The sequence below is a fragment of the Wyeomyia smithii genome, chromosome 2, assembly GCF_029784165.1.
Source record: "Wyeomyia smithii strain HCP4-BCI-WySm-NY-G18 chromosome 2, ASM2978416v1, whole genome shotgun sequence".
Lineage (NCBI taxonomy): Eukaryota > Metazoa > Arthropoda > Insecta > Diptera > Culicidae > Wyeomyia > Wyeomyia smithii.
Window position 1 is genome coordinate 271,459,493 of NC_073695.1, and position 27,981 is coordinate 271,487,473.

Below are 27,981 nucleotides of genomic sequence, written 5' to 3' on the forward strand. Positions count from 1 at the left end.
TTGGCCGGCTGAAAAACAATAAAGCTACTGGAGTGGGCCAACTTCCCAGCGAGTTCCAGCGAGGCGGAATTCATTGGTGCCCACGCTACAACGGATCAGATATTCGCTATTCAGCAGGTTTTGCAGAGATGCCGCGAATACAACGTGCCAAAACATCATCTGTTTATCGATTTTAAATCGGCGTACGACACAATCGATCGAGACCAGCTATGACAAATTATGCACGACTACGGATTTCCGGACAAACTAACGCGGTTGCTCAAAGCGACAATGGATCAAGTGATTCGTGTAGTTCGAGTAACGGGGGCGCTCTCGAGTCCCTTTGAAACCTGGCTCGGTGGCTCGGACCTTTGTGAAGATGGCGGATATGTACATCGGACTAAAGGACGAAGCCAAACGGATTAGACTGGTCATCAATGCATCGAAGACGAAAAACATTAAAGGAAGGGGTTCACGAGAAGACAGTGCTAACCTCCTAACTCGAGTTCAAGTTGGTGTTGATGAAATCGAGGTGGTCGATGAGTTCGTGTATCTTGGCTCACTGGTAACTGTCGACAATGATACCAGCAGAGAAATTCAACGGCGCATTATGACAGGAAATCGTGCATACTTTGGTCTCCGGAGGACGCTCCGATCGAGTGGCATTCGTCGTCGCACCAAGTTAACCATTTACAGGGCTGATTAGACCGGTAGTCCTCTACGGGAATGAGACATGGACTATGCTTGTTGATGACCAACTCGCCCTTGCGGTCTTTGAGCGGATGGTGTTGCATACCATCTTCGGTGGACTGCAGATGGAAAACGGCGAATAAACCACGAATGAATGAAATGAAGTGAAGAAGGCGAATGAACCACGAAGTGCATGAGCTGCTTGGTCCACACCGCTAAGATAGGCAGGTTGCGGTGGGCTGGGCATGTTGTAAGGACGTCGCACGACAGCTCGGTAAAGATGGTTCTTGAAACCAATTCGTCAGGGACGAGACGGAGAGGTGCACAGCGGGCAAAGTGTATCGACCAGGTGGAAGACGACCTGCGGACCCTACGCAGACTGCAGAGCTGGTGAACTGCAGCCATGGACCAAGTGGCATGGAGACGACTCTTACGTGCAGCAAAGGCCGGCTTGGGATTGTCTGGTAAGGTAAGTAAGCAGGCGTTGCGAAGGTGCAGGCCATAAGGCGAAGAATTGCGGGGAGCCTCCCGGAAACGGTAATTGGGTTACGGATAAGTCCAATATGGCGGCAATATGGACGACGAACAGATTCCCGGTTCAGGAGGTTGTGTACGCGGTTGCCAAAACGAACGGAGTGTTCTACTGGAGTTGTAATGCTCCGCCACGTTGGTCTACAAACTAGAGGATCTTGTTGGAAGGTTTGGCAAAGCTCAACCTAGATCTAGCCAACGTTTGGATCAAAGGTATATTCAGCAGAAATAATGTAGAGTTGATCATCGATATGACGTTCTCCAGCCCAGAACTGATTACGAACTGGAGAGTAGACGATGGCTACCGAGCTTCGTAGCCGCATGGCTGTCGAGCTTCGTAGCCGCAAGGTTACAGAGTCCGCTCTGACAAGCGAATAGTGATTGGTTCGAATCTTAGTAGAACCAAACCATTCGTTCGCAAAAAGGACTTTAGTATGGGTTTATTCTCAGGCTCTTCCACACAAAATCTTCTCTCCAGATTTAATAACCTCTCGTCTAAAGCTTCGATAATATCATAGACTATAGCACGTTATATGCTTTTAGAGTGATAACTTGCAGGATGATATGATAGAATCGATAAGGAAGAAAGTTGGTTACTAAATCTGAATGAGAAGACAAAAAGTACTATAACTTCCCTCCAGACTTAATAACCACTGATCTAAAGCTTCGATAATATCATAGACTATAGCACGTTATATGCTTCTAGAGTGATAGCCTGCAGGAGGATATGATAAGGTCGATAAGGAAGGTAGTAGGTTACTAAGTCTGAAGGAGAAGACAAAAAGTACTATAACACGGAGCAGGTTACTTCTCAATAAGTAGCACTGCAAAATGGTGAAAAAAAAAAACAAATGTGCAAACAGCAAAAACGTCCGGACAATGCCACAAAAGATCAAACAACTACTGGTCGCAGTGGGGTTCACACAAAAAAAAATGGCTACCCCAATAGTGACCACCAGTCGGTTTGTTACAGTGCAGACAACAACGTAAGGTGGCAAGTGACGGGTAGAGCCAACACTCCGACCGTCCGCGGGCGGAAGACATCGCATTTCGATACGGTATTCGAAGAAGCAATGAGAAGAGAGCGCGAGGGGGCAATTAGTTGCCATACTATCGCGGGCGTGTGACGCCACCATGCTTAGGATTCGTCAACCTAGGAATGGGAAATCGCTGGTTTACTAGTGGACTGACTCAGCGGTGTACTGTAGCAAGCCGAAACTTCTTGTAAGCGCGGTTCCGTCCAGACTTATGTATGGTGGGCCAAAGTTTTAGGTACTAATAATTTTCGAGGGAGAACTGATGGTAGTAAGCAGGACCAGAGGCGACGCGTGACCAAGTGGGCCACCTGTTCAATCGACATTTGCAACATTAAAACAACAGTATTGCGATAACAGATTTTAAAAGTTTTATTTATCAACATTTATTTGTATAACAAAGGAATCCTTCGGTTTATTTTTAACGCAAACTTGTCGATAATATCGTCGTAAAATAATGGCGTCAGCATCATCTCATGGAGTAAATCTTTCTCCACAGCCATCATCATAATACCAAATAATCGATTCTGGCCCGATTTAGACCGCAAATAATTTTTGATCCGTCGGAGAACCGAAAACGTTCGTTCGATGGACGCCGTTGTATTAGGCAATGTCAGTATCATTCTGGCCAGCCGAAGCGTTTCGGAGAAAGTTTGATGCAGGTTTTGTCCAAGGATAAACGAAATTAAATACAATATATTTATGGGACGATAATTGATACCGTTGCTATCAGTGACCGTTTCGCCAGAAACATCAATTGCATCATTAAGCGTTCTGTAGAAATGATGCTCTGCTTTGAGCTCTTCGATAGAAGCGAGGCAAGCCTTGACGTTACGTAAACATTCTACTACGTCCAATTCTTTTGTTTGCAAAATTTGATACAGAACATCTGTATGTGCAAAAATATTAGCAAAAAGTTTGAGCAAGAATACGGTATTGAATTCAAGCATGAATGCGTGAAGACCTCTGGCTGTAGTACAAGTTTCAGCATCAAAGACACTGTCGCCAAGATAAATCTCACCTAAACATTCATTAATCGCTGCATAATTCGAATCAATTATTTTGATCATACGCGAATTATACGACCATTTGGTCTTGCAAACATTTGGTATGTGGGTCTTCATAAATTGCTTCAATGTCTCGCTGCGTTTAGGTGACTGCGAGAAAAATGCCGCGAGTGATGAGATCGTGTTGAAAAACCTTGCTGATTTCTTGTTATTTGTGCACGAGTGAAGTAGCACCAAATTAAGCACATGTGCGCGGCAGTGGATATATCCAGCTTTTGGAAACCGTTGCTTCACCAATGTTTGCACTCCAGGTTTGTCCCCGGACATTACAGCAGCTCCATCATAGCTCTGAGCTACAACTTTGTCACCATCAAGACCAAAATACGCTGCTATTTCATCAACGTGTCCGGCCAACGCAGCGGCGGTTTTGTCACTGCAAACGTCTGCCAATATAACGAGCCTTTCAACTGGTGTTCCTAAAATTTTAATGAACAAAAAAATGTTTGAGCCTCGTTGAATTGAAAAAAAATCAACTATTTGTTAACATATTTGCAAAATATATTTTATGAATATTTCTTACCATCGGGCCGTAAGTAGCGCAGAGTACAAGATAGTTGCGATAACCGAGCCGAATCTGTTGATTCATCCATCATAATGGACACGAACTCAGCATCAAGAACTTCTCTTTTAATTGTTTGAAGCATGTAGCTTTCAATGCATTCTATAAGCTCGTTCTGGATTCCTCCCGACGTTCCGCTGAAAACTTTATTATTTATAAAGTCCTGGAAAGCTGGATCCCTGGCGGCGATCAACGTGCAGAGGTCTTTATAATTTCCTCTGTTCGTGGAATCGGAACATTCATAATGTCCGCGAAAGGCGAGACCGTGAGTGCCAAGGAAACAGGTGATCTCAATTAAAGTTCGCATACCCTTCCGGTTTTTCGTTACTTCTTCGTTATGCTTATTGCGGGTGATCTGCCGGCTATGGTCAAGTGCTTCGTCTATCCTCATTTGCCCGAACATCGATAAGGCAAGTGAATTATTTATGTGATCTTCAGAGCTCGAATGCGTTTTAATTGACGCAGAAAGGTGATTCAGATCACTATATCCTTCCTTGCTCCAAACATTTTTTTCATTGGCGCTACGGAAAAGCAAACATGGCCAGCAGAAAAGTTTATTTAATTTCGCCGATCCACACAGCCATTGCTGGTCACATTAAAGTTGCGGGACATAATTTTCCCCTTCAACTTATACGTGGATTTTAACTGTTCCATAGGTGGACGAGGAACCGGACGTCCAATAACTTTAACTTTTTCTTCCATGGTTCTGGCGGCAAACGGGCGCTTTAGCATTTGCTCAATAATGCAATGATCCATAACGTTGTCCATCTGGAAATCCACGCAAACAATCTCCAGTAGGTATATGGTAGTTTGTGATGATTTATTGAAATATATGAAGTAATTAAACTTTACTCACCACGTATCGTTCCTTAAACGAGATTGAAATTTCACACAAGAAAGCAACAGAAATTTGAAAGATGGAGCAATGGTAGTCTTAGCCGTCACAAACAAATCAAAAGCAACCGTAACGTGAGCAGTCAAACATGTACTATACCATTCTAGTTACCATACTATGGTTCAAGTTATTGAATGAACAACATCGAGAAAAATGGCTTGAATCGAAACCACACATCAACGAAAAAACACCACTACATCTACAATAACCATGAATGAATTTGTTCGATTTTTCATTTGTATCGCACTCAGCGCTGCGCGACACTTTTTTTCTCACGTGAAGAATAATGTCATCAATGAGGAAATACATGAAAACCCTTCGCTGCACTCTCGGCTTTGCATCGACCTGACGCTCGCTTGAGCGTTGAGAGCTGTGTACTCTCGCGGCCTCTCTCAAATTTCAATGAACGAACATCAAAGAATGGTGGGCGTGGGGGTCGGCGTCGGCGGTATCGTTTCCATCGGCTTGGTTCAACATAATTTTTGAACCGCAAATGTCATTTCTACGCAAGGCTGCGCATTAGTAGTGGTGCACGCTTTATGTACATAACTGGCTGCGTACGCTATAGTACTTGAAAATGCAGAGAAGTGTTTGAATGAATGCTAGTTCAGATAAATGATTTGAACAAACGGTAGTCATTACTGCTTATCTCGTTGTGTTGTGTTGTATTACGGGTGAGCTGTGTTGCGGGTGGGTTGAGTAGTGTAGAGTGAGTTTAGCCAGGTTATATTCTTCACGGTGGAGAAATAAATAGAAATTGAAATTGGTGGAAATAAATTGAAAATCAAAAAAATGTTCGAATGTTCGAAATAACATTAAGGTTACAAGAAAACTTAATGATGTCAGATCCATGCTACAAATGAGAAATAATTCGAGTAATTGTTCTGAAATTGTCTACCTGTCCTATGAACAGGTTGAACAGGTGGACGAGACGCCTCTGAGCAGGACAGACACTACTCCGGATAACTCAGTTCTGAAAATGTGTGAAGGCACCTGTAGGTCGGTTTGTGCAGCCGCCTCTCAGATATTCCTTAAGCTACAACGTGTAAGGCGTCAATCCCCAGGTAGTTAGCTATGAGGTTGAGGTATAGGAGTTGAGAGGGTGCATGAAACACAAAAGCTACTTCCCGACGTAATACTTAACCGTTGTTCTGGGAAAATAAGGGCTGGAGACTGAGGGGTTTGGTTACATGCAATCCCACTCCCTGAGCTATCTTCTCAGGAGTCTGTTAGCAGATTTGCCCGTCACCTTGCAAAAAACACTACTAGGAAAAACCCTGTGATAATTAGGTTAAAAGAAATGTACTGCTATGAATAACAAAAAAAACGAGAATTATCCCACGTCATAAGCATCGATTCGATAATGTCGATTCGCAATTACCATAAAATTACAAATTTGCCAGGTTCACTATTGTGACAACACTAATGGTGCTTTATGTGCTTATATATCGTTCATTTGAAGTAGTTAATGTTACCTCCTCAAAACTTTGTGGTTAGAAAACGGCAAAGAAATGTTCAATTTTCCCTTCAAATCCTCCAAATCTACGAGACTCCTTCCCTACTGAGAGTTAGTAGAGTAGTATAAAACATTTTATCGTCGTGCGTCATCTGTGCTTGGATCAGGGGCGACTCGTGCATAGGTGCAACCTGTGCAATGCACATGGGGACGTCAGGCAAAAAATGAATCTAAAATCCAAATTCATGCTCTTATTTTCTTATTTTTTAGTTTTATTTTTAAATAGTAACAAAGGAAATTACTTGCTTTTATTCGCGGATAAAATTGTAATTACTTCCCCAAGCTCTGATTTTCAGAATTTCTAGTTGAACAGGTAGGTTCAACAGCCACGAGTCGCCCCTGGCTTGGATCATTGCGGACACGCGATTGGTTGAATTATAATCAAATTAACTATGGCTTTTAACCACTTAACCATAAAAAATGATTCAATGAACTAGAGGTAATTTGTTCTCTATCTAAGGAGATGTCAAAATCCGGTCAGTGGTAGCAAATTCAAAGGTATTTGAAATTCTTCATTATGCCGTTTTATGGTATGCTACCCCACTAAAGCAAGACGTGATTCTACGTCAAAAAATATCTTAAAAGTATGTACCTTGTATCTACCGATTTTTTGTCTCAATTTTATTTTCGACGATTTATTACAAAAAGATTAGCTGTCAGATCCTCATGGATATCACTGTACTGTTGTATTACAATACCCAGTTCCAGTAAACATTTATGTAATGGGACACAGCTCCTGTTCAAGATTCTGATGCATGATTCTAATTCAGTGTCATATTCAAAGAAGTCAATTTGCAATCAAACATTCGCAGACTTCAAGACAGCGTACGATTCAGTAAAGCTCAGCGAATAGGGTCGTTTATTGGTTCAAACATTGTTTAATGATTGTTCACAATAATTCTTCGTAGTGGTATAGACAAATATTGAACAATAATGAATTTACCGATTACTTCCACTAAATCAAATTTAAATAATACCGCATTTAATCGCCTTTTTGCCTATCCCAGTCTCTGTGTATAGTTGACAATTTTTGGGCAGCTTCTACTTTCAAAAAATCTTTTATCTAATGGAAGGAATGACTAATAGTATTGTCGCCTTCAACTCACGATGTAACAATCACGGTTATTATCACTTTTCTGTTATTTTCGTCGCAAAGTTGACGATGTAAATACAATATTTTAATCTTTACTGGAATGGTTACTCATAAGTATTATAACCAAATATTTGTTAGAAAATTGCCTGTTGATAACAACTACCATACCGCAGTACACCCTTTATTTGTATACCCTTTTATTTTGCAAAAGCGCCTAACCGTGCTGTTTTGCGATAAACCAACTAAGGGAAGTATTCAATTAGGCATACGAATCGCCATTATCGCTTTTGTATGCGTGATTCATGAGAACTTTGGTGTGCCCTCTCCCACCCGCAATCCGGTTTCAAACCGATGATGTCAGTTGACCTTTTCGGAACGATAATCGATAATCCGACGACGTTAATTGTCATCGAACGCTTCGATACGCATCAGCAAGCAGTTAGCGGAGTGCAAATCGTCCCTGTCATTAATAACCTATTGTTGGTTGAGTTTTAATATCGCTCGATTCATTTCCAAATGTAAAGAATATTCTTTATCATTTGTAACCAACCAATGTTCGAAAATCTTCACCCACTTTCCACCAGAGCCAATGCAACTTCGCACGAACCATTTGCGAGTATGAATTTTATCTGGTTAATGAACGCGCCAGGTAACCGAGCCATGGATGCAGAAAATTCGAAACAGATGTTGCAAAGGTCGACCCCTATTTCATTATTTCACTCACTTCACCAGTGAAAAACCCTAGTGGGGCGGTTGGATGTGATTTCCATCAAGCAACCGCGAGTGAACAAGTGTGGGAGTATTTTTAACGATCTAACATTCGGCGGAATTTTTCGGTGAGTGGAGCACGTCTAGTGAGATGGGGGAACCGTTTCGAAAACCGCTAATGGAAACAATCTGTTTGCGATTGTTATTTTTAGATTCCGTATTTTGATTATTGCAATTCAATCAAAACATGGCTCGGGTACTTGAGTCAGAAAAACATTTTCAGCCGTTTAAATATCTCTTTCTGCTATCAGTCGCCACTTCCAATAAGATGTTGCCGCAGTAACTGGAACATTTGTTAGTCACGCTGTCGCCACCAACCCGAGTTTATGGGGTAGTCGTCTGCCCCCCTCCCACTGTTCACTATTCATACAATCAACATGTCGTGTTCCAGTCGCCAATGAAATTTTCTACTCGGCAATCATCAGATGCTGCAGTCTAGCTAGCTGGTTGTCACCAGTTTCTAAACACGATATGAATAGGACAATATATACAGCGCACTTTTATAACCCGGAGGCGTCGTATGATGGAGAGACAGAACGCTTTTTAATTAAACCCTAATTGCACTCCGTCACCTGCCACGCTGTACTATAATTCCACGGTTTTCCATCAGACCCCGGTATGGGCACCGAACGCGCGCACATACTATTGTAGGTCTTCAACCGGCAGGAAGTTTATCCTAGCTTGATGAGCTAGAATTACGCAACCGTCGGCAAATGTTTGTTTTATGACTTATATGGAGGATGCTATTATTGTTATTTTTGCCGATGGCAGTAAATATTACTCATTGATAGAGGTATCATAGTTGTTCTAGGCACGGTGACGTGGACTGAGAACTGTGTTTTGTGTTCAAAACTACTTAAATCGTGTTTCATGAAGCAAACCTCGTATTAATCCAGCATCCAATATTGCTGAAATAATAAGCAACTTTTTCATCATAGCTGGATTAAGTCTGGTTTCAAGTATTAGATAATACTTCATCGCTCAGGAAATCAGCTGAAAAAACTTTAACATCCAGTTGTGTTATGTTTGTGGACTACAATCCTTAAATCTAAACGATCCACGCACCGACTTCAGATGCAAAATGTGTGGTTGAATCCTTATTTGAATTATCCAGAATTCAGTGAAATATACTTAACCTAGTAGTGTAGAAAGACGTGCTGGATTCATAGATTTTCATATACAATTTTTTACAGTGATTATTCGCTTGTCTTCACCATTGTTGAAATTTGCATTTTTAGAACATTGAACTTCTTGCCTAATCAAGAACTTCCTGTCAAAACTATTAACGTATCGCAGTTAAGTTTGCTGGGGACATTCTCCGGTGATGATCTCGAGAAATTTTTGGTTGGGAGTCGTCCAAAATTCATCAGCAAGCATCCTTGTACTTCGTCAAAACCTTGTACAACATTTCAACGCATCTTTTAGTCACCAGATTTTGCTCCAGCGCCCAGTTTGGTTGCGTGCGGAAGTTACAAATCGTGTTTGAACTTCTTTGGAAGCAATCAAAATAGGTACTTAGAGGAGGATCTGAGCTCATTTTCTTTCTCCAAAATAGTGTTTCGTACGTGTATAACGCGAAACTTGATGAAATCACTAAATCCAAAGTAAAATTCGAAGCCTTGGCGACATCATCCAGTGCAATCATTTTATGATAAAAATTTCGACTACAGCCGAATTCTGAAAACAAGCACTGCCTAATATTTTGTTTATAAGAAGTTGTTCTGAAGGTAGTATCATTTCTTGATGAGACGTTCGTCTGCTTATGAGCCAAGACAATCCAGAACCTACTGATTACATAATCTCTACTAAAACGGGTTTTCAGCCACTAAATGTTTCTTGGAAAAAATCTTTCCGCCTCTGATTTCAGAAGATGGGTTTAAATTAACTTGAAGACTCGCAAATGTAATTGACCAGTGAAGTGCAGGATGCCAACTAAAATGATTATCACACATTTTGAATTCTTTTTTACGAACACCTGTTTCTTCTAGTGAAGAAACCGTAAAAGAGGAAGATTCACAACGAGTAACAATAAGCAGTAATATATATGTCGCATTGGATTTACACGTAGCAAGTCCAATGCCAACATGTACAGGTGGCATCGGTAACTCAGTAACATCGGGTAAAACAAAACTTTGCAAACATTTGAGTACATAGTTTCTTCTTCCAAACAATTGTATCACTTTTGGAGTACAATTTGAAAATTAAAAAAAAAATTTGGCGCATCCATTTTACCCCAATTACTTCCCGATAAAATAACAAAAACATGTGTAGAACAACAATCATTATCAGCGGTAACTCTAATGTGCGCTTGCCAGCGACCAAAACGTACGTAGGTACGAGTATGCCTCGGACAGCGCACATCTTCGACCTTGGCTGGTATATATCTTAACCTAGCCTGCACACCCGATATATTCAATAAATTCATGCTAAGCTGGTAAACATTTTCATACCGCGAAAACAGTTGCACCAGCCACCAGACCGAGTTCAGTTTATGTAACCAAAACGAGAACTATTCCCACTGTTCAGGAAATAGTCCCTTGTACCTTACCTGTCACTCATCAACTGCAAACGATTGGCAAGTCCTAAGTGCTAGCTACTTACTGTCTACCCTCGCTAGCCCTAGCCTGTTGGGCTTAGGTTTCGGTGCACCCACCAACAAGAAGCCGTAGTGACACTGACTGGGTAATGCATCGAACCATGACTGTCTCAATTATTCAGCGAAGCAGGAGAAATTGTGCGACTCCGTAGGGCGACATTAAATCAATACCTTTTTGCAGAGAAAGTCTTCAGCTTGTATCGCGCAGGTAATGAACAGACCGCTGGCTACCGCCCAGTCACGATGCGGCACCCCAGAAAAAGCATAATTCTAACAGTGCTGTGGAAAATTACCGCGAACAGTTTTGAAATGGTGCTTTTAGAAATAGTGTAACCAGAAAAAAAACCTACAAATAGTGTGCTGGCCGAAAGTTTGTTTGTTTGTTCTTGTTTTCGTTCTTTGGAAGCAACGCCACTGTGGCCAAATACTGTACTGCAGCAGTGAACATCGAACGGCTATCGAAATATGCCACAAGTGAGAGAGTTCCTGCGTGGAATAATAATTAGAATCCGCAGGAGCCGCCACATTCCGAATTTTTGCTGTAACCGGAAAGTGAAAGCGGATCAGAGTAAGTATTATTGCTTGGGTGATATTGTTTGTTTATTGAACCACAATCAGGATTTAGTTTTTAATACAGGTCGGAATCGGTTATAGTAGTAGTTTGATGTTTAGAAATTCAAAGTTATCCCTTGCTATGACTTGCATCAAAGATCTGCCATGTTCTTAACACAATTACCAATTTCATAGCAGGGATACTTCTTTGATTGCTGGAAAAGATTTTAGGTGCCTGTTATATTTTCTTTTATGTTTATATTTATTTTGTTTTATAACTTTTTCCAAAAATTTCGACTCTGGGACTTGAAAAATTTTCTCTGACCTTTATGTGCTTGGGTACCCTTCTAGGTTTTACAAGACTAAATTCCATAGTTCACTGCAATCAATAGTGATAAAAATCAGTGAAATCTTAAAGCTCATTGAAAGGAGTCTTTTGATAATCCCCTTTACATGCCCGACTGGGTACCCATCAAATTAAATTCTTGTAACTTTGACAACTGTCATCCGATTTTGATCGTTTTAGATCATAAGCTTCAGTAACTTCTCTTCTTGTCAACAGTGCTCCGGAAGAATTTTCTCATTGCTGGAAATCCGTTATTTTGGGGATATGTTCCGGAAGTAGGGAATATTTAAACAGCATCCTGCAATAATTGGTTCAAAGTTCATGAAATTACTTCTACATGCCATTTTTATGGTTTTGGGTATTATGGTGATATGCCCTAAAAATAGTCCGTCCGGACCTCCGTGGCTTTTAGTAGCAAGAGAAACAATTGAATAATACAACGTCACATACCATCCAATATGGGTATTTTCAGAACCGAGTTGATACCTGGAGACCCGAATATGACCTCAAAGCAATATCAGATTCCAGGTTTCTGCAAGAGAACCAATTTTGGCCGAATACCATCAAATACTGGTATTTTCGGACTCAGGACCGGTCTAGAGACCGGAAATCAACTCCAGGCGCCGTTTTTAAATCTGAGTCGTGACTTACAGGTTCCCGAAAACAGCTGAAATTGACCTAAAACCACCTCATATGAGTAGTTACGAAGTCGGGACGATAACCAGAGACCTGAAAACGGTTACAAAGGCCATTATTAATTCCAAAATAGCGACTTCCGGTTTTTGAAAGAGAACCAATTTTAGCCGAATACTTTCGACTATGTGTATTTTCAGAATCGGGCTGATGTCCAGAGACCAGAAATCAACTGTAGATGCTATTTTGAAATTTTAGATGGTGACTTCCGGTTTCCGGAGAACAGTCAAAATTGACCAAACATCACCTAATATGAATTCTTTCGGAATCGAAATGCTGACCAGAGACCTCAATACGGTACCAGACGAACCGGAAGTCACCGCCTTGAATTTCAAAATGATGTACGTAATTAATTTTCGTTCTCTAGACATCATCCTAATTCCGGAAGTATTTGGCCATTTTTGAATGCTTTCCAGAAACCTGTTTCGGAACATATTACCGGGAAACCGGACTTTCGGGAATGTGAAAATTCCCACGGAGCGTTGCTGACACTTCAAAGTAAATAAGAAGTAAACCTTTTAGTGCTAAAACTAACGTGTGAGAAAAAAAATCCGAACAACTTTCAAATTGGTCTACGATTTCGAAGTGCTGCACAAATCGAAAAATCCTTTTCCACAAAATGAAGATCCACTTTTATATAACTGGTAACACGACTAGTCGATTCTGTCGAGTGACGTTAGTTGGAAAAAAGGCGTGGTCGGAAGAAGATCGTCGTAAATTGATTTGTAATTTTTGTGGGCGAAATAAAAAAAAATCTAAAAGTGAAGGTTCCACTATTCTAAAGATCTTGGATATAGAAAAAAAAACATTTATATGCATTATTGACAAACTCTTCGAGAACGGAAATACCTTCAAAAGAAAATCCGGTTCCGGACGAAAATGCACTTTACAAGAGAGCAAAGTTCGAGCGAAGTTGAGGGCGGAAACGCCTGATCGGTCGGCGTAATCATATCGTGAGCTGGGCAATAAATACCCGATTGATTCAAAAACGGTGAACAAGTATCTGCATGAAATGGGTTTAAAACTTTAAATATAAGTACCATAAAAATGACAATGTAGTGTTTTGGCCAGACCTTGGATTGTCTAACTATGCAAATGCAACTTTACCGGATTTGTGCAAGGCAATATCGGGTTTATTCCGAAAGGATACAATTCTCAAAATGTGTCACAGCTGCAATCTATTGAAACTTTCTGAGCAACTTTGAAGCGAATGGTCTATAATAGAGGTTACAGAGCAAAAAAACGTCGATTATTTGATAGAAAACTCAAGAAGGAGCTCAAAACAATTGAAACATCTGGAATTCAGAAAGCTATAAAGCAAGTACCCCACAGGATCAGAAAATCAACGCGATGTGGAGCTGAGTTTTTCTTATGAGGTTTGTAAATGAGTTACATTACTTGAATAAACAAACAAGTATAGGAAAATAAGTTGCGCAAGATTTTAGTTTGGAACTGAATGTTTGTTCGGATTTTTTTTCCTCATACGTTATTGAAATCGGATGAAAATTATCGACGTTACATGAACTTCAATTTGTGAGTACCCGGGCTTTCTGTCGGACACGTAAAAAAGTTTTTTGTCGAGCACATGACGGCTAAGAAATATTCCCAGCTCAAACATTTTTAAGTCCCAGAAAGTCAATTTTTTCGAATTTTTCGACCAGATCCTGACGTTTCATGCATTTCTAAGAAGTTTAGCATAAAAAAAATTTTCGATATCGACAATTTAATGTACTACTTAGACGTCGTACACAAATTACGTAACGCATGAAGGGGGGAGGTAACGTTACTCAACGTTACGTAGAGGGGAGGGGGATAGTAGAGATAGTTACGTAACTGTGATGTTTGCTCGAAATTGAAAATTTCGGAGGGAGATCAAGATGTTCAGCGTTACGTAATTATAGGGGGCGCAGTCATATCGAACGTTACCTATCGTTACATAGGGGGGAGGGGGTCTAAAATCTAGATTTTTAGCGTTACGTAATTTGTAGACGATGCCTTACTACCTGTGCTTTTTTAATTAGTCAAAAAAGTGAAACTTTGACCGCTTTGAGGCACGTGTTCCCTAAGTCCGATCGAGCTGAAATTTTGTATGGGTACTTTTTCGAGAAGACGAAACTTTTTAGCCCTTCTTCTGAGTGAAATTTGAAGGTCAGATTTTTTATACCATTCATCGCCGTACTAATGTACTACAAAGCCCTATTTAGAGTTCCAAGCGAAGTAAAAATCTCATACAAAATGTTCTTTTTTTCACGTTCGTGAAAATGCAACCTGTAAAAATTTCACTTCGCTTGGAACTGTAAACAAATTCGATCCAGCGAAATCGAAGGTTGTGGATCTCATCTTTTTCACTTAGTTTTACTTTTTTCACGCATGCAAACGCTAGTGAAAAAATCAGCAGCAAGCGAAAACTTGATTTTAAGTCCTATAAACGGACTCTGTCAGTTGCAGTCAATTTTCACTTCGTTCGGAGTGTAGACTCGTGAATTTCGCTTCATTTAAACTGTAAACTGCGACTGGTGAAATACCTGCGTGTTCCACAAACGGGGTTTCATGACAGATTTCGCTAGTGATGATTTACGCTTTTTCACTTGTCAAATTTTTCACTTCGCTTGGAACTGTGAACTATGCTTAACGTGGGAAAAGTAAAAATGTATTAGTATAAGGAAATATAAAGGAAAGCTCGGTTGACCACATTCAGAGTCGAAATTTTTTAATTTTTAAAGCAGAACATGCAGAAAATAATAAAAAGAGATAATAAAAACAAATGCCGAACTGTCTGTTATGTTGTGCTGAAATGAAATTGATGAATTTATATGAGACTAATTCACGTTATGTCAGTAGTGGTTGTAGTGCTGCTTTCTGCGGCTACAAACATGAGCTGCAATAAGTTATACCAACAACATTGCAGCGCTTGCCCATACGTGTCGCTCCCTTCTACAACCATTCATCGCAGAAAGTCATCCAAACAGGTCATCCACACGTTTACACATCTACTCCCTCACCAGAACTTAAAGCCCTCTGACGAATACAAACATTATCGGCAAAACATGGCAAAGAATTGCAACAACGAGATGGGATGATTCACAGGCTGATGGAAACAGGAACAATGCATGCAATCGCTTGGAAATGGCTTGGCGGAAAGTAAGCTTTTCCTGCATTTCATCGAACAATTCCTCCAATTTGGCGTCTTTGAAGGGCGATAAAAATATCACCAATCGATTTATTGACCAATTTTATCCAAGAATTGCTGAATTTCAGATTGACAGCCCAACTGCTTCTAATTAGTGAAAATTTCAGTTTTTTTTTCAATGTGCACCGTTTTATCCTAACGAAATGAAAAATCCCCAAATGACAATTATTTTGGGCAAAATCAGACATTTTCACACAAATAAAAGTATATGACGCCACATTAAAATTACTAACGTGTTAAAACGGTTTATTTACGATATGACCCTGCTTGGTTCATCACGTTTTAGATAATTCACCAGCACTAGCACCAAATATTGGACAAACAGCAAGAACTTAGTTGCTCACCTAATAGTTATTTTTAAAAAAATAGGTTTTCCTTAAAACTACAACCTAAAGTACACCACCTATGCGTTCGATGCAATAGTTCTTGAAACATGCCTTTTTTGAAAAAAAAAATATCAAAAATTTACAATGTCAATAACAACCTAGGAACTCACTCAAATTCAATAAAATTTGGAGGAGTTCATTATTAAAATTATTCAAAGTTTTCATATACATTTGGAAAAGTAGTACATCGTGAATTTTTTGTGATCCGCTTGACAAATTTTGGCCCAATTCACATCTAAAGGTGGTGCGTATATTAAGTTGTGTTGAAGCCACAAATGGCCGATTTCAAGCCACCACTTCGAATTTTCAAAAGCGCAACACTCAGTAATAGTTTATGCGTTACCAGTGAAAATGCTATTTCATGTTTGCTTCAACACAGCAAACATGAAATAGCGCTTTCACAGGGAACGCATAAACTATATCCGAGTCTTGTGCTTTTGAAAATTCAACACAGTTTCATCTTAACTGCGGAATTTCTTAAAAAAGCTCCCAATTTAAATATTTTATATTTTGATACCAAACGAACGATAAAATAATTTTTTAATAATGCACTCGGCTCAGGAAATACTCCTAAATTAAGATGTCCCTTTAGCACAAAGAACTTTGTGCTAACATATGAATCAAATTTACTGAGCCGGGTTCCTATTGATGATCAGAATATTTTTGAAGCCAAACCGTTTTGTTCGACCGGTATAGTGTTTTCGGCAAAATTGTAGATAGTAATTTTGTCCATAAAAAAAATATACTCTGCAATAAAAAAAAATTGAACGTCACGTCACGTCACGTCAACGTCACGGATATCATTTTTCGGCCAGGGAAATCTGTGACTATCAGGAAAAACTGAAAAATAATCAGGGATTTTTTTTTAATCAATACGCGATTCTTTTTTAAACGGCTCTTTAGCATGAAAACTCACTGGCAAAACCGATGTTATAAAAGTGGTCCAGAGGGCCGAATTTCTTATACCACTCGACTCAGTTCGACGAGCTTAGCATTTTCTGTATGTAAACTCTATTAAATTTTATTGTGATCCGATTTTTAGTTTGCTTGTTATTTATCAAAATGTGAAAATCACTAAAATTCATTATCTCAGAAACTGAACTGAACTGAAAAATAACATATTCTGAAGACTACTCAAACTCACTCATTTTTCTCAGAGACGGCTGAACCAATTTCCACTAAATTGGTGTCAAATGAAAGGTCTAGCTGCCTCATGACACCCTATTGAATTTTACTGTAATCGGACAGTAACTTCGTCTGTAATGTATCAAAATGTAAAAATCACGAAACTGTATTATCTCTAACATTACACAACCGGTTTGAACAATATTAATATCAGATGAGCGGGCTAGTTAAGGATTAACTAATGAATCATATTAATTGAACAAAAGTTGGGAAAAGAAAATCACATTCAAAACAGAAAAAAAACCCTACTATAAATAATCGAATCTAAAATGATATTTAATCGGATTACAGGTCGGACTCGATTATATATGATTCGATTATATATAATTTTAGATCCGATTATATATACACGAAAAAGTTAGATGGTGCGAAACCAGTACAAAATTGAGCGTTTTTAGCGCAATTGTTGGTGTGGTTTGGAACCAGTACAATGATTGCGTGTTGAGCATAACGCAATTAATGCTCTAGCGTTTTTTCAATATATTTGGCAGCTCCAAACTACTACACCTAAACAGTTTCAACTGGTATCAAGCAGCATTTCAAAACGAGCGAGAAGCAAAACCTTTCTCCTCCTTTCTGCTCGAGAACGAGACATATACTAAGCTTCTCAACAATTCTTTTGCACACACACTTTCGAGATACTTTTTCTTCTTCATTCATTCCCCTAAGGAGCAGCAAGCACGAACCGACAGTATGAGTGAGACTAATAACACTGGCATCAAGTATGAACAGCACGGGTGTCTCGCTCATTTCGTAAAGCGACGAGACATCGCCTTGCGCGTCGTAATCCAACCCAAAAGAGAAGCGAAAGAGCAACCTGCAAATTATATGTGACGTGTCTAGTCTCGTCGCACGTACATGGAAATCCTACGAGCGAGAAAGAAAGTGCAGGCACTAATACACTCGATGTGAGAAATAAAGTGTCGGTATATGATACATATTCTGATTTTAATCTATTATTCTTTATTCCACCAGCTCACCTCGTTCTTTATTCGCTCGATTTTGACCCAGTTTTGACCTGTCGTGCTGCCCGAAGCGCACTGTAATATTTGTCAGCTTCAGCCCACCACCGCACGTGCTAAGTTCGTAAACAATTATCTGGCATCCTTTTCCTGCTTGCGTCTTAAATGGCGATGACGTTTCATTATTCCTCGGCAGTTTTGCCCGCACACAGTAGAATAAAGAAATTCGCTATATGTCAATGTATTCGCAGTACAACTGCTGCGTTATCCTTTTCACACATTTATTGTGCGATTTTAGTGCAAAATTTGTTCGAATCTGGAAGTACAATGATTGTATAAGACTTGAACTTTTGCGTGATAGTAGCAAAAAAAAATATTTTAAAATTCCAATTTAACTTATCTAGAGTTAATATGTCGTAAGAGAACATCCATAAAATAAGTAACGAAAGGGAAAAAACGCGGTATAGAAAGCGTGTAGTTTTCGTATAGCTCGAGAGCTTGAGAGACTTTAGTGTAAAAGTGCTAAAAGATGCAGCACTACCGAGCTACGAAGTCGACATAAATTTGTATATAAATGACGTGGCTTCGATTTTGACTGAGGACATATAGCTCGATGATGTTAAATGAATGTGACTGTCAATAATGTCAAAGGTCATGACAATTTGTGGCATTAAACCTCGAATATCCATTCTACGCGAAAAACGATGAGTATATCATTTGTTTGAATCAGGAATAAAACAAAAGATCGTTGACCATAAGATATTGCAATAATTTTCGTACATTCGTAATCCATCTATTTGACCCCTGATCTGATTTCGGAAGTACACTAAGGTCGCTTTTTACGCGGTTTTTTTACGCGGCTTTTTTTACGCGGATTCCGGAATTTACGCGGTTTTTTTTACGCGGATTCTGGAATTTACGCGGTATTTTTTTTGGCCCGGATTTCGGTTTCCCTTCACTCGGAATGCAAAATTAACGATGGTTTTTTACGCGGATTCCGGAATTTACGCGGTTTTTTTTACGCGGATTCCGGAATTTACGCGGTTTTTTTTTACGCGGCACGTATCCCCCGCGTAAAAAGCGACTTTAGTGTACTCGAGAATTAATAGAGCAAATTGGATCAAAATTAGAATTAAAGTACCATAAAAATTTATTGATGTTTGACACCGCTCTCTCCTCTTAAAAGGAGCCTTAACCAACATAAATTATGTAATGGGACAAGATTGGTCGTAAAGCATCTAAAAACCATTGTATTGCAAGTAACGACACTTCAACTTATTCCCGACAGGTGATGCCATATTTTTAATTCTCGGTCTCTGAGTATCATCCCGGTTCCGAAAGTTCTTATATTGAATATTACTTGGCAATTTCAAGCTGTTTTCCCGAAACAGATGGTCGTGATTTGGAATTTAAAATGATATCTGGGCATCACCCCGGTTCGGAAAGTATTCATATTGGATGGTAGGGTAAGGAACGGCTTAAGCAGTGGTGCCTGTTTTAATCAGTCGAAGAAAACAGGCCTCTAACTCCTGAATTTTGATCAATATCGACAATTTCAATGATGGGAACGAAAACTTTGATTGTATAGCTGTCTTACGAATGCAAGAAATACCGTTAATCACAAAGAAATTTGTGCACAAACAATAATCGAAACAAATCGACCTCTATTGCAGCCATTCAGGAGCCACTTCAGGTGCTGAAAAAAAACGCCTGCAAAACAGATGGAAACTACTTAAAATAGGTTCGGGGTGATTGGAATAGTGTTGAATGGTAACTTTAATTAATTATTGTAAAGTTTGCTAACTTTGTTTCACAATCTGAAAACTTGTTCTCTCAGAGAAAAAGATAGAGAACAGATTGATTTACTTTTGTTTGAACCTCATCCAACATATTTCGAGTATTTCTTCTCAACACACAGGCAGTTCCTAAAGCTGCCTAGAATATGTTCCCTACCCTACTAAGCCTTTTGTGGCTGTTTTACAGAAGCAGGCAGACATAATCTTCGAATCCTGAAGGGTCTTTGAGTGCTATTCTGGCTTCGGAAATATAAGATTTCTGGAGTACTTTGTGATAAGGTCGTATGTCTAAACGTAAACAAAACGAGTAAGAGATGATTTGTGCTTGTGGAGTACAAGAGATATAACTTTCACTCTTTTCATTTACTTTTAGACATACGACCTTATCACAATGTAGTCGAGATTTGGCCATTTTAAGCTGTTTATCAGAAGCCGAAAGTCAGCATATTGTAATTCAGAATGGCTTCGAAAAATATATTTATAATAATAAACTGGTCACGATTTTACTCGAGAATACATATTTGATTGAATCTTTTTGTGTTAGTTTTATTTCGTTCTGCGACATGTTTATTTAGCTTAAAAATAATGAAATACGTTTTGGGCCAACAGCCGATGGTTTAAAAATGCATCCTTCCGTGTTGATGGAACAAACATTAAGAGAAACTATATTGAACGAACAGCTTTAAAAATTTACTCTAAACGTAACTACGTAACACGTAACACTGCTGAATTTCGTGAAGTAAAAAATTTATGTCACTTTCACGCTTATTTTTTAATACACTGAAGAAGAAAATTGAAACATATTTCCGTTTTATTCTTCCGCTGAGGGAATGCGAAAAGCCCTTTCAGAATATTTATATTTCATGTGGTTTATCATAAAGGAGACCGGGGCCAACCGAATCCAAATATGTCAGAGAAAACATATTCTGTTCTCAACGATTTTCCTCATATTTAAACTCCTAATAACGAGGATGAGCGAGTAGCTACACATTCCCCTACTCTAGGCTGTTTTCCCCCAGTGCACAAAACGCATTATTCCAATTGACCTACTAAACTGCGGGCTGTCGCATATACAGAACAAGAATATAGAAAAAAACAACGCAATAGCACGTGTTATCGTTGACACAAGGGACCTTCTAGGGGTGCAAAACTTTATGTCTGTATACAGAGAAAATTCTATACAGTTAGCCACACACAAACCAACCGTGATCGCATAAATATTTATGCTGCCATGCGGTTTTGAAGTTGCGGCGCTGCTAGGCACAGTCCAAAGACACTAGCTACGAGTGCGGAAGACCATAAACTGCTGCGCACGGACACGCCAACACAGACACACACGAACTAACATCACGTGTATGTATTTGCTGTGGGATAATTATGATAATGATAATGCGTTGTTTTTGCCTAGTTGCTCTCTAATGCTTCACTTTCTGTACTGAAATTGAAATCATAAAAGACACGTATCTCATCGAATCAGACGGTTTTAGCTTTGCTTTTCTTGAAATGTCAATTTTGTTTGGGTATTTTTACTAGCAACATTAATCATATATGAAAAATATGCAACTGGCCGGCTTCGCCAATTAAAACATAACGTCGCACCGCTTCAGTGCCGAATAAATGTTTATTTTCAAAACATCTCTTCAACTTTGTTCATGCGCAGTTATACGCAACTGTTATGACGGACGAAGGAGCCTTCCGTACGGTACATACGCATTCTGAAACACGAGACGGGGATGCGAAGTAGTAGCACAAAAGGGAGAAACAAAAACAAATGGTTATACATTGGCTGCACACGAAGAACGGTCTACAGAGCCAGGGAGAGAGAGAATAAGAGCAAGTCTATACACACACACTTTATATCAAAGGATGTTATCGCCTCTCACCCAACGTTGGTCTCTCATTGCTGGAGAATTATTAAACTGTGAAAGTATGGGTGGCATCTTTTGATCCCTTTTCGCAAGGTGAGACAGAATGAAGGTGTAGTCACTTCTTCTATTAACTAGTTAGTTTCATTAATAAAAAATTCTCTTCTCAAAAGCCGCAGAATTTAAAAAATGAACATAAATTGGGTCAAACTCTCATTACAGTGTAAAATATTGATCAAGTCACCTTTCTGATAACACATCGTGCCTCGAATATGAGAGTCAACTTTAAGTTAAATGTGTATAAGAGTGTGACTGATAACTACCTGTACGTTTATTAAAAGGATCTGCCGTCATATACCCGCAAGTAACCTAAAGTTCACTAGTGTAAGTGTCAACAGGAGACATCCTGCGAGTACTCACAACTAAAAAAGCAGCGCCTGGCTGTCGAGAGCATGGTGAGACTCGTGAGACTAAACGACGGCGAAAAGTCCCTTTTCTGTCCAAAACAAGGAAAAAGGAAATATCCCAGTAGATCCTGACATTTCGCGTTCTAGCCTCTTGGCCGAAAAAGGTGTTTTTCATCTGCGCTGCAAAAATGTCGCGTGTGTTTGTTGTTTTCCACCGATTCGCGTTAGCAAAAATTCCAATAACTGTTGTTAAGTGTTAAGTGTTGTGGAAATGGCCTGAATGAAAGTTGGTTTCGGTGAAAATTTTCAGCCTATCGTATGTAGGCAAGCAAACAAATGCTTTGGCTGGGACATGAGAAAAAAGGGCTGGTTCAAAATTTTCACTTGAGCTAGCTCGCTGTTCGTGCTAGTGAACTGGAAAGTGTAGAAAACCTTAGAAAATTACCGAATAAAGCTCACTTTCGCAAGCAAGTGTAGAAAAAATCAATGAATAATCTACAATAGAATGCTGGTATTTAAATTACTCCAATATGTATCGGAAGCACGAACAGTCGCTCATACGGAATAATTGATGGGATTTTGCTTCAAAGGCGTTTGATGAAGAATCATAATAATTCAACGTATTTTTCTTACCACCACGACAAATGGCGTAATTATCAGCAATAAATGGGCGAAACTTGTTTCTGATTGTATAAAAACACGCAGAGCTGTTTGGGAGTGAAAACTTCGGCCTGCTGGAAATGGCCTTCAACCATATGTATCGAGCACTGAGGCTGCGACTCGTGAACCGTAAGATTTAAAACATTTTTCCTCTAAGCTTTCTAGTTAAAACCCTTAAGATCAGTAGAATAGAATCAGGTGATCCCAGTGCCCTCGTTGGCCCTGAAAACAGCAAACATTAGTAGACGGATCGATATTTCTTCATATTTGAACGCCGAGACCTTTCCAGTGCGGAAGTCATACTCGGCGGCGCTATCCTTGATTCAAAGCTTTTAAACTGCCTTCACCGTGGCCGTAAAATGCAGACGGAAGGAAAAAGGGCACACCCCTTCATCCAGGGCATATCGTATCGTACCACCGCGTTCGGTAGGTATGTGATACGTGATAGCCAGAGATGCCAGGCCTTTTTCGAAAATAATTTTGCGCGTTAGTATGAACCGCTAAAAATAAACAAAACTCGTTTAAGTCAAGCAGATTAGCAGCAGAATCTGGCCACTTTGGTAATGGTGTTATAATGTCTGCATTAACGATGTGCTGAATTATGGTATGCATTCTTGATGAGTATCCGACTAAATGGAAATAATTGTCGCGAAAGGAAGAGAAAGTAATATATTTTCCCAGTGAAAGACGAGAACCTTTGCCAGGCTTACCGTAGATGTTTCGTTTTCCACACTACATCAGGCAGGAAAATGATTAATTCCAGCAGACTATTTTTATCCTACGGGGCTATGTAATTATCTTTACTTCCGTACGTCATTACTCCTGAGAGTAGCAGCAAGCAAAGGCACGGTGCAATTGTTCTCCGACTGAGCAAAGTTAATGACACCTTTGGGGACCATCTTTTGGTGTACGTTGGTATGCATATGCCATAATGTAGGCAACTAGGAAAAAAATAGCTTTCACTTTGGCTGCTCATTATGGTTATTTTGAAACTTTTTAGTTTATGCCTCAAGGCAAATGGCTCACTTAATGACATTCTGAATCGGATACGTTTTGCGTTTTATGAAATATGATGTCATACAAAAAACGATGGCGTTAAAATAATTTTGGAATGTAAATTAGAAAACAGAACCGAGGACATACAGTACCGCTCGTGTGTCAGCGTTGATGGCAGGCTATAAGCCAAAACCTTTATACAACAAGACCATTACCTCCCAGTTTACGACAAAAAGTTGGATTATAGTGCCATTCCTCATACCTCATATCCGGATATGACCTCTTTAAATAACTTCCTAGTTTTTATTTGCCTAAAACGGTGCTAAACACAGCTAATCGCGCTTTTAAATTTACTTTATACAAAAGAGCTTTTATATTGAGTTTTTCGATAAGTGTGATTTTTTCTAGAAAACCAAACAAAGCATTTATTCATTCAGAAGTAGTTCAAATAAATTTATAGTAATATTACGGAAAACACAAAAACAATGAAATATGACGATGAGATAGCCAAAAAAAACAAAAAAAAAATATCAAAAATTAAGAAATATAAAATTAAGTAATACAAAGCAAATATCTAATAAGGGTTTTGACGCCTAGTTGGGAATTTCCGCGGTTTTTTTGTGCACAAGTCGTATTTAACCTACGTATACAAATTGAAACGGTGATCGAAATAAAATACGCTACTATATGACCCCTACGTATCAAATTTAATGATAATTTGAAAAATTAAAGGGTTCTTAAGACAAGTTGGTAAAACTTTAACGGCTAGCCACTCTCTCAATAACGGGTGCAATGAGAAGCACACCTACCAAGGCATTGGAAGCTCTACTTTTTATGCTTTCATTGCATCAATTCATACAATTAAAAGCCAAAAAGAGTGCTTTACGGATCAAACGATCATTAACGCTCTTTGAGGGTGTCCTAACGGGTCATCTATATATTCTAAAAACTATTCGTATCAATCCCCTAGTAATCAACAATGAAGACTGGATTTTGAAAAACGATTTCGAATGTTTGAACCTGAGCGTGATGTTTGGGGACGCGGTGGTCCTGACCTCCGACCAGGGTCAATCATTTTTTAAACAAATGGTTCCAAAATGAACAATCGAGTGGAGCAGGTGTAACTGGCCCAGAAATAAACCTAGCAAATCCAATGGGCCAATGGCCAACTGTCTTCCAAGCTGAAGTCCAAGCAATACTGGAATGTTCTGTTATATGCCTACGCAGGAAATACAGGCACACAAACCTTTGCATTATGTCCGACAGTCAAGCAGCTTTGAAGGCTTTGACGTCTGCGGCATGCACATCAAAACTTGTTTGGGAGTGTGTCCAATCACTTCAAATACTAGGTTGAAATAATCAAGTAGATTTATATTGGGTTCCTGGTCACTGTGGAATAGATGGAAACGAAAGAGCCGATGGCAAGCCTTGGATCGTCTCATCAGTTCATAGGACTAGAACCCTTTTGTAGTTTATTCGCTTGTTCCCTAAAAGTGGAACTAAAAGCATGGGAAACTCTGAAAATGGAATCCAAGCGGACAAATACTTCTATTGGTAGGCAGTCGAAGCGGTTCATCACACCGAATGTTTCTATGACTCGCAAAACACTGGTAATTTCGAAGAAAGATCTAATCTGGCTTAAAACAGGGCATTGTCCGAGCCGTTACCATCTAAAGGTTATCAGTCCGGCAATTTTTAGCAAAATGTATAGGTTCTTCGATAGAATTTGTTATTGGAACCCTCTGCAAATACGATAAAATTAACTAATAAGACATTTAGAAGCGGAGAAAACGATAAAAGGTGCACGTATAAAATACCATGGTATTTTATCCACATACGTTTTATCTCAACTCGCCAAATTCACACTCGGTTTTAATACGCGTTTTATTTCGATTTTACCACATTTCTTCAAGCGAATTCTAAATCAAAAACTTTTTTTGTATGGTCCCCACTGCGACCAGTAGTTTTGATCTTTTGTTGTATCTCTTATTGAGAAGTTACCTGCTACGTATATTCTCACCCAGACATACTATTCTCTTATCTTCTTTATTGACCTTATTATCGCCTCAAGCATGTTACTACAGTGCTTTTTCGCATTTATCAACAGTCGTTTTTATCACTACTCGCCAAATTCACGCTCGATTTTCTCACGGTTTTTTCTCGTTTTTATCACGCTTTTTAACTTTTAAACTTAAAATCAAGAATAATGTACTTCCAGTTGCAGAAAATGTACTCGAAACATCATTTTCACTTGTGCCTTGTATCCTTGCAGGTGTATAGTTTTATGAACTCAATTTATTTGATCAATTTTCTGGGGCAACCAAGTGTCATATCTGTTACGAATAATTTTTATCATTATGTTGAGAAAAATGAACCATGAAATACGTATTTTATTTTACGAACTAATTTCATTTTTTGTCATATTGACTTACATTTTAAGTTTAGTAAAGCGGGCAATGTATGTAGTTTCGCGGGAATGCGAAGATGAACGGGAATTGAAGGTGTGACTAGAATTAGAAAAAATTTTCCCTCGTCCAGACGGGACTCGAACCCGCAATCTCCGTTGTTTGAGATTGCGGGTTCGAGTCCCGTCTGGACGAGGGAAAATTTTGTTCTAATTCTAGTCACACCTTCAATTCCCGTTCATCTTCGCATTCCCGCGAAACTACATACATTGCCCGCTTTACTAAACTTAAAACGTATTTTATTGACTTTGAAGCAAAAATTACGTATTATTCGAGCAGTTGAGAAAGAAGATCTGCTAACAACTCAAATAGCCCTACAGTTTTGTCCTCATAGAGCGTGGATTTAAAAATTATAAAATCCAGCGGTTCCACAATTTCACATTAACAAGCATTAGACTCTGCTAGCTATGCTGAAAAATGAGCAGTACAAATCATATTGATATTGCATGGATAATAGCCGTGAGAAAGCTCGCTAAAATTCTATGGAGAAGTATATCGTAAACTAACCTTCTCTTGTTTATTCATTTGTATCCTGTGCTTATACTCCATTCAACTATGAATTTTTTTTTGACCGTGATAAAATCGAAAAAGCACTGTATAACATACATGTGTGAATGAGATTTTTGAAGGTTTAGATAATGGCTTGATTAAACTAAGATTCAGACCCATGACGGGTAGTCAGTAGTTTCAATTGTAAAAAGTGCCCCAGTTCTCATTTGTGCCTCGTATCCTTATTGGATCTGTATAGTTTTATAAATTAAATCTAATTGCACTTTTTTCTGGATAAGGTAAAAATGTGTCATATCTGTTACAATTTGTTTGAGTTATAATTCCATGAAAAATGGATTGTAAAAACGTATTTCGTTGAGCACGTATGTTAGTTTTAAGTTCGACTTAGCTTCAGCTCGTAGTCGGCAGCGAGGATAAAAAGTTTTCTTTTAGTTTTAAATCATCAGATATAATTGGCGCCGTTAAACATTAAAATGTGTTTATGCCGTGTCAAATAAATGATACGTGAAAAAAAAATGTGGGGTAAAAAGCCCCTGGGAAATTTCGAGTCCAAAATCTGCTGAAAACAAACAAATGCTTTTACTTAGACTACACTCAATCGATTTTTCTTAAAATAATATGGTAATTCTATTTCATAAAATGTTTAAAATAGCGGTTACTGAAAAGTGCTGTCAAGATTTCATGATGAGAAATTCGCATTTTTCTTTTAAAACATGGCGATTTATAGAGCTCTTTTTTCTTTTAACTGGACTAGGCCCTGAATTTCAAAAATCCGTTTTATAGAGTAATTGAAGAGCTTTCATTTGACGTATTAAAAATGCACCGTTTTGGAAATGAACGTGAAAATTTTTTTCTCTTGAAATGTTAAATGGCCATTATTTGAACTTGTTGTGCTCCGTTTTGTACTATTTGAAACAATTTAACTGCTTGTTAAAAGGTATATCACTCAGTTGGTTATTTCACGTATGTTCGAGTTTTGGCTGAGAGGGACCGTTAGAGTTATTCACATTTCAAATTTTCTTAATCACTTTCATACATTTTTTTTAAGAAAACTAGAATTTACTATCAAGAAACCTTAATTGTAATCTTTTGATTTTTGCTGTATGGATCCAGAGACCAGTATATTGATCCTCAATAGCACTTTTGCTGTCTTCCGCTTTTTTCATGGTTGCCGTGTGACTTGTTGTGTAGTAACCTGCTACCTATTGTCTCCTCTAGAATAACTTTTCTCTTGGTTTCC

General features: G+C 38.9%; 1 protein-coding gene across 23 annotated transcripts in view; it reads left to right on the forward strand.

The window, feature by feature from the left end:
* The window catches only part of LOC129721157 (probable phospholipid-transporting ATPase IA), a 162,006-nt gene that overhangs the window by 71,693 nt on the left and 62,332 nt on the right, over positions 1-27,981 (forward strand). For 4 of the 23 annotated variants that reach the window (XM_055673395.1, XM_055673394.1, XM_055673397.1 and 1 more), the window contains exon 2: positions 10,910-11,296. The exons of 17 other annotated variants lie outside the window; for them this stretch is intronic. In XM_055673395.1, the coding sequence (XP_055529370.1) occupies positions 11,194-11,296 (103 nt within the window). In that variant the 5' untranslated portion in view covers positions 10,910-11,193. Of the gene's footprint in view, positions 1-10,909; positions 11,297-22,242; positions 22,900-27,981 lie in introns of those variants that run through there. 2 more of the 23 variants (XM_055673403.1, XM_055673401.1) reach the window with 2 other exon arrangements.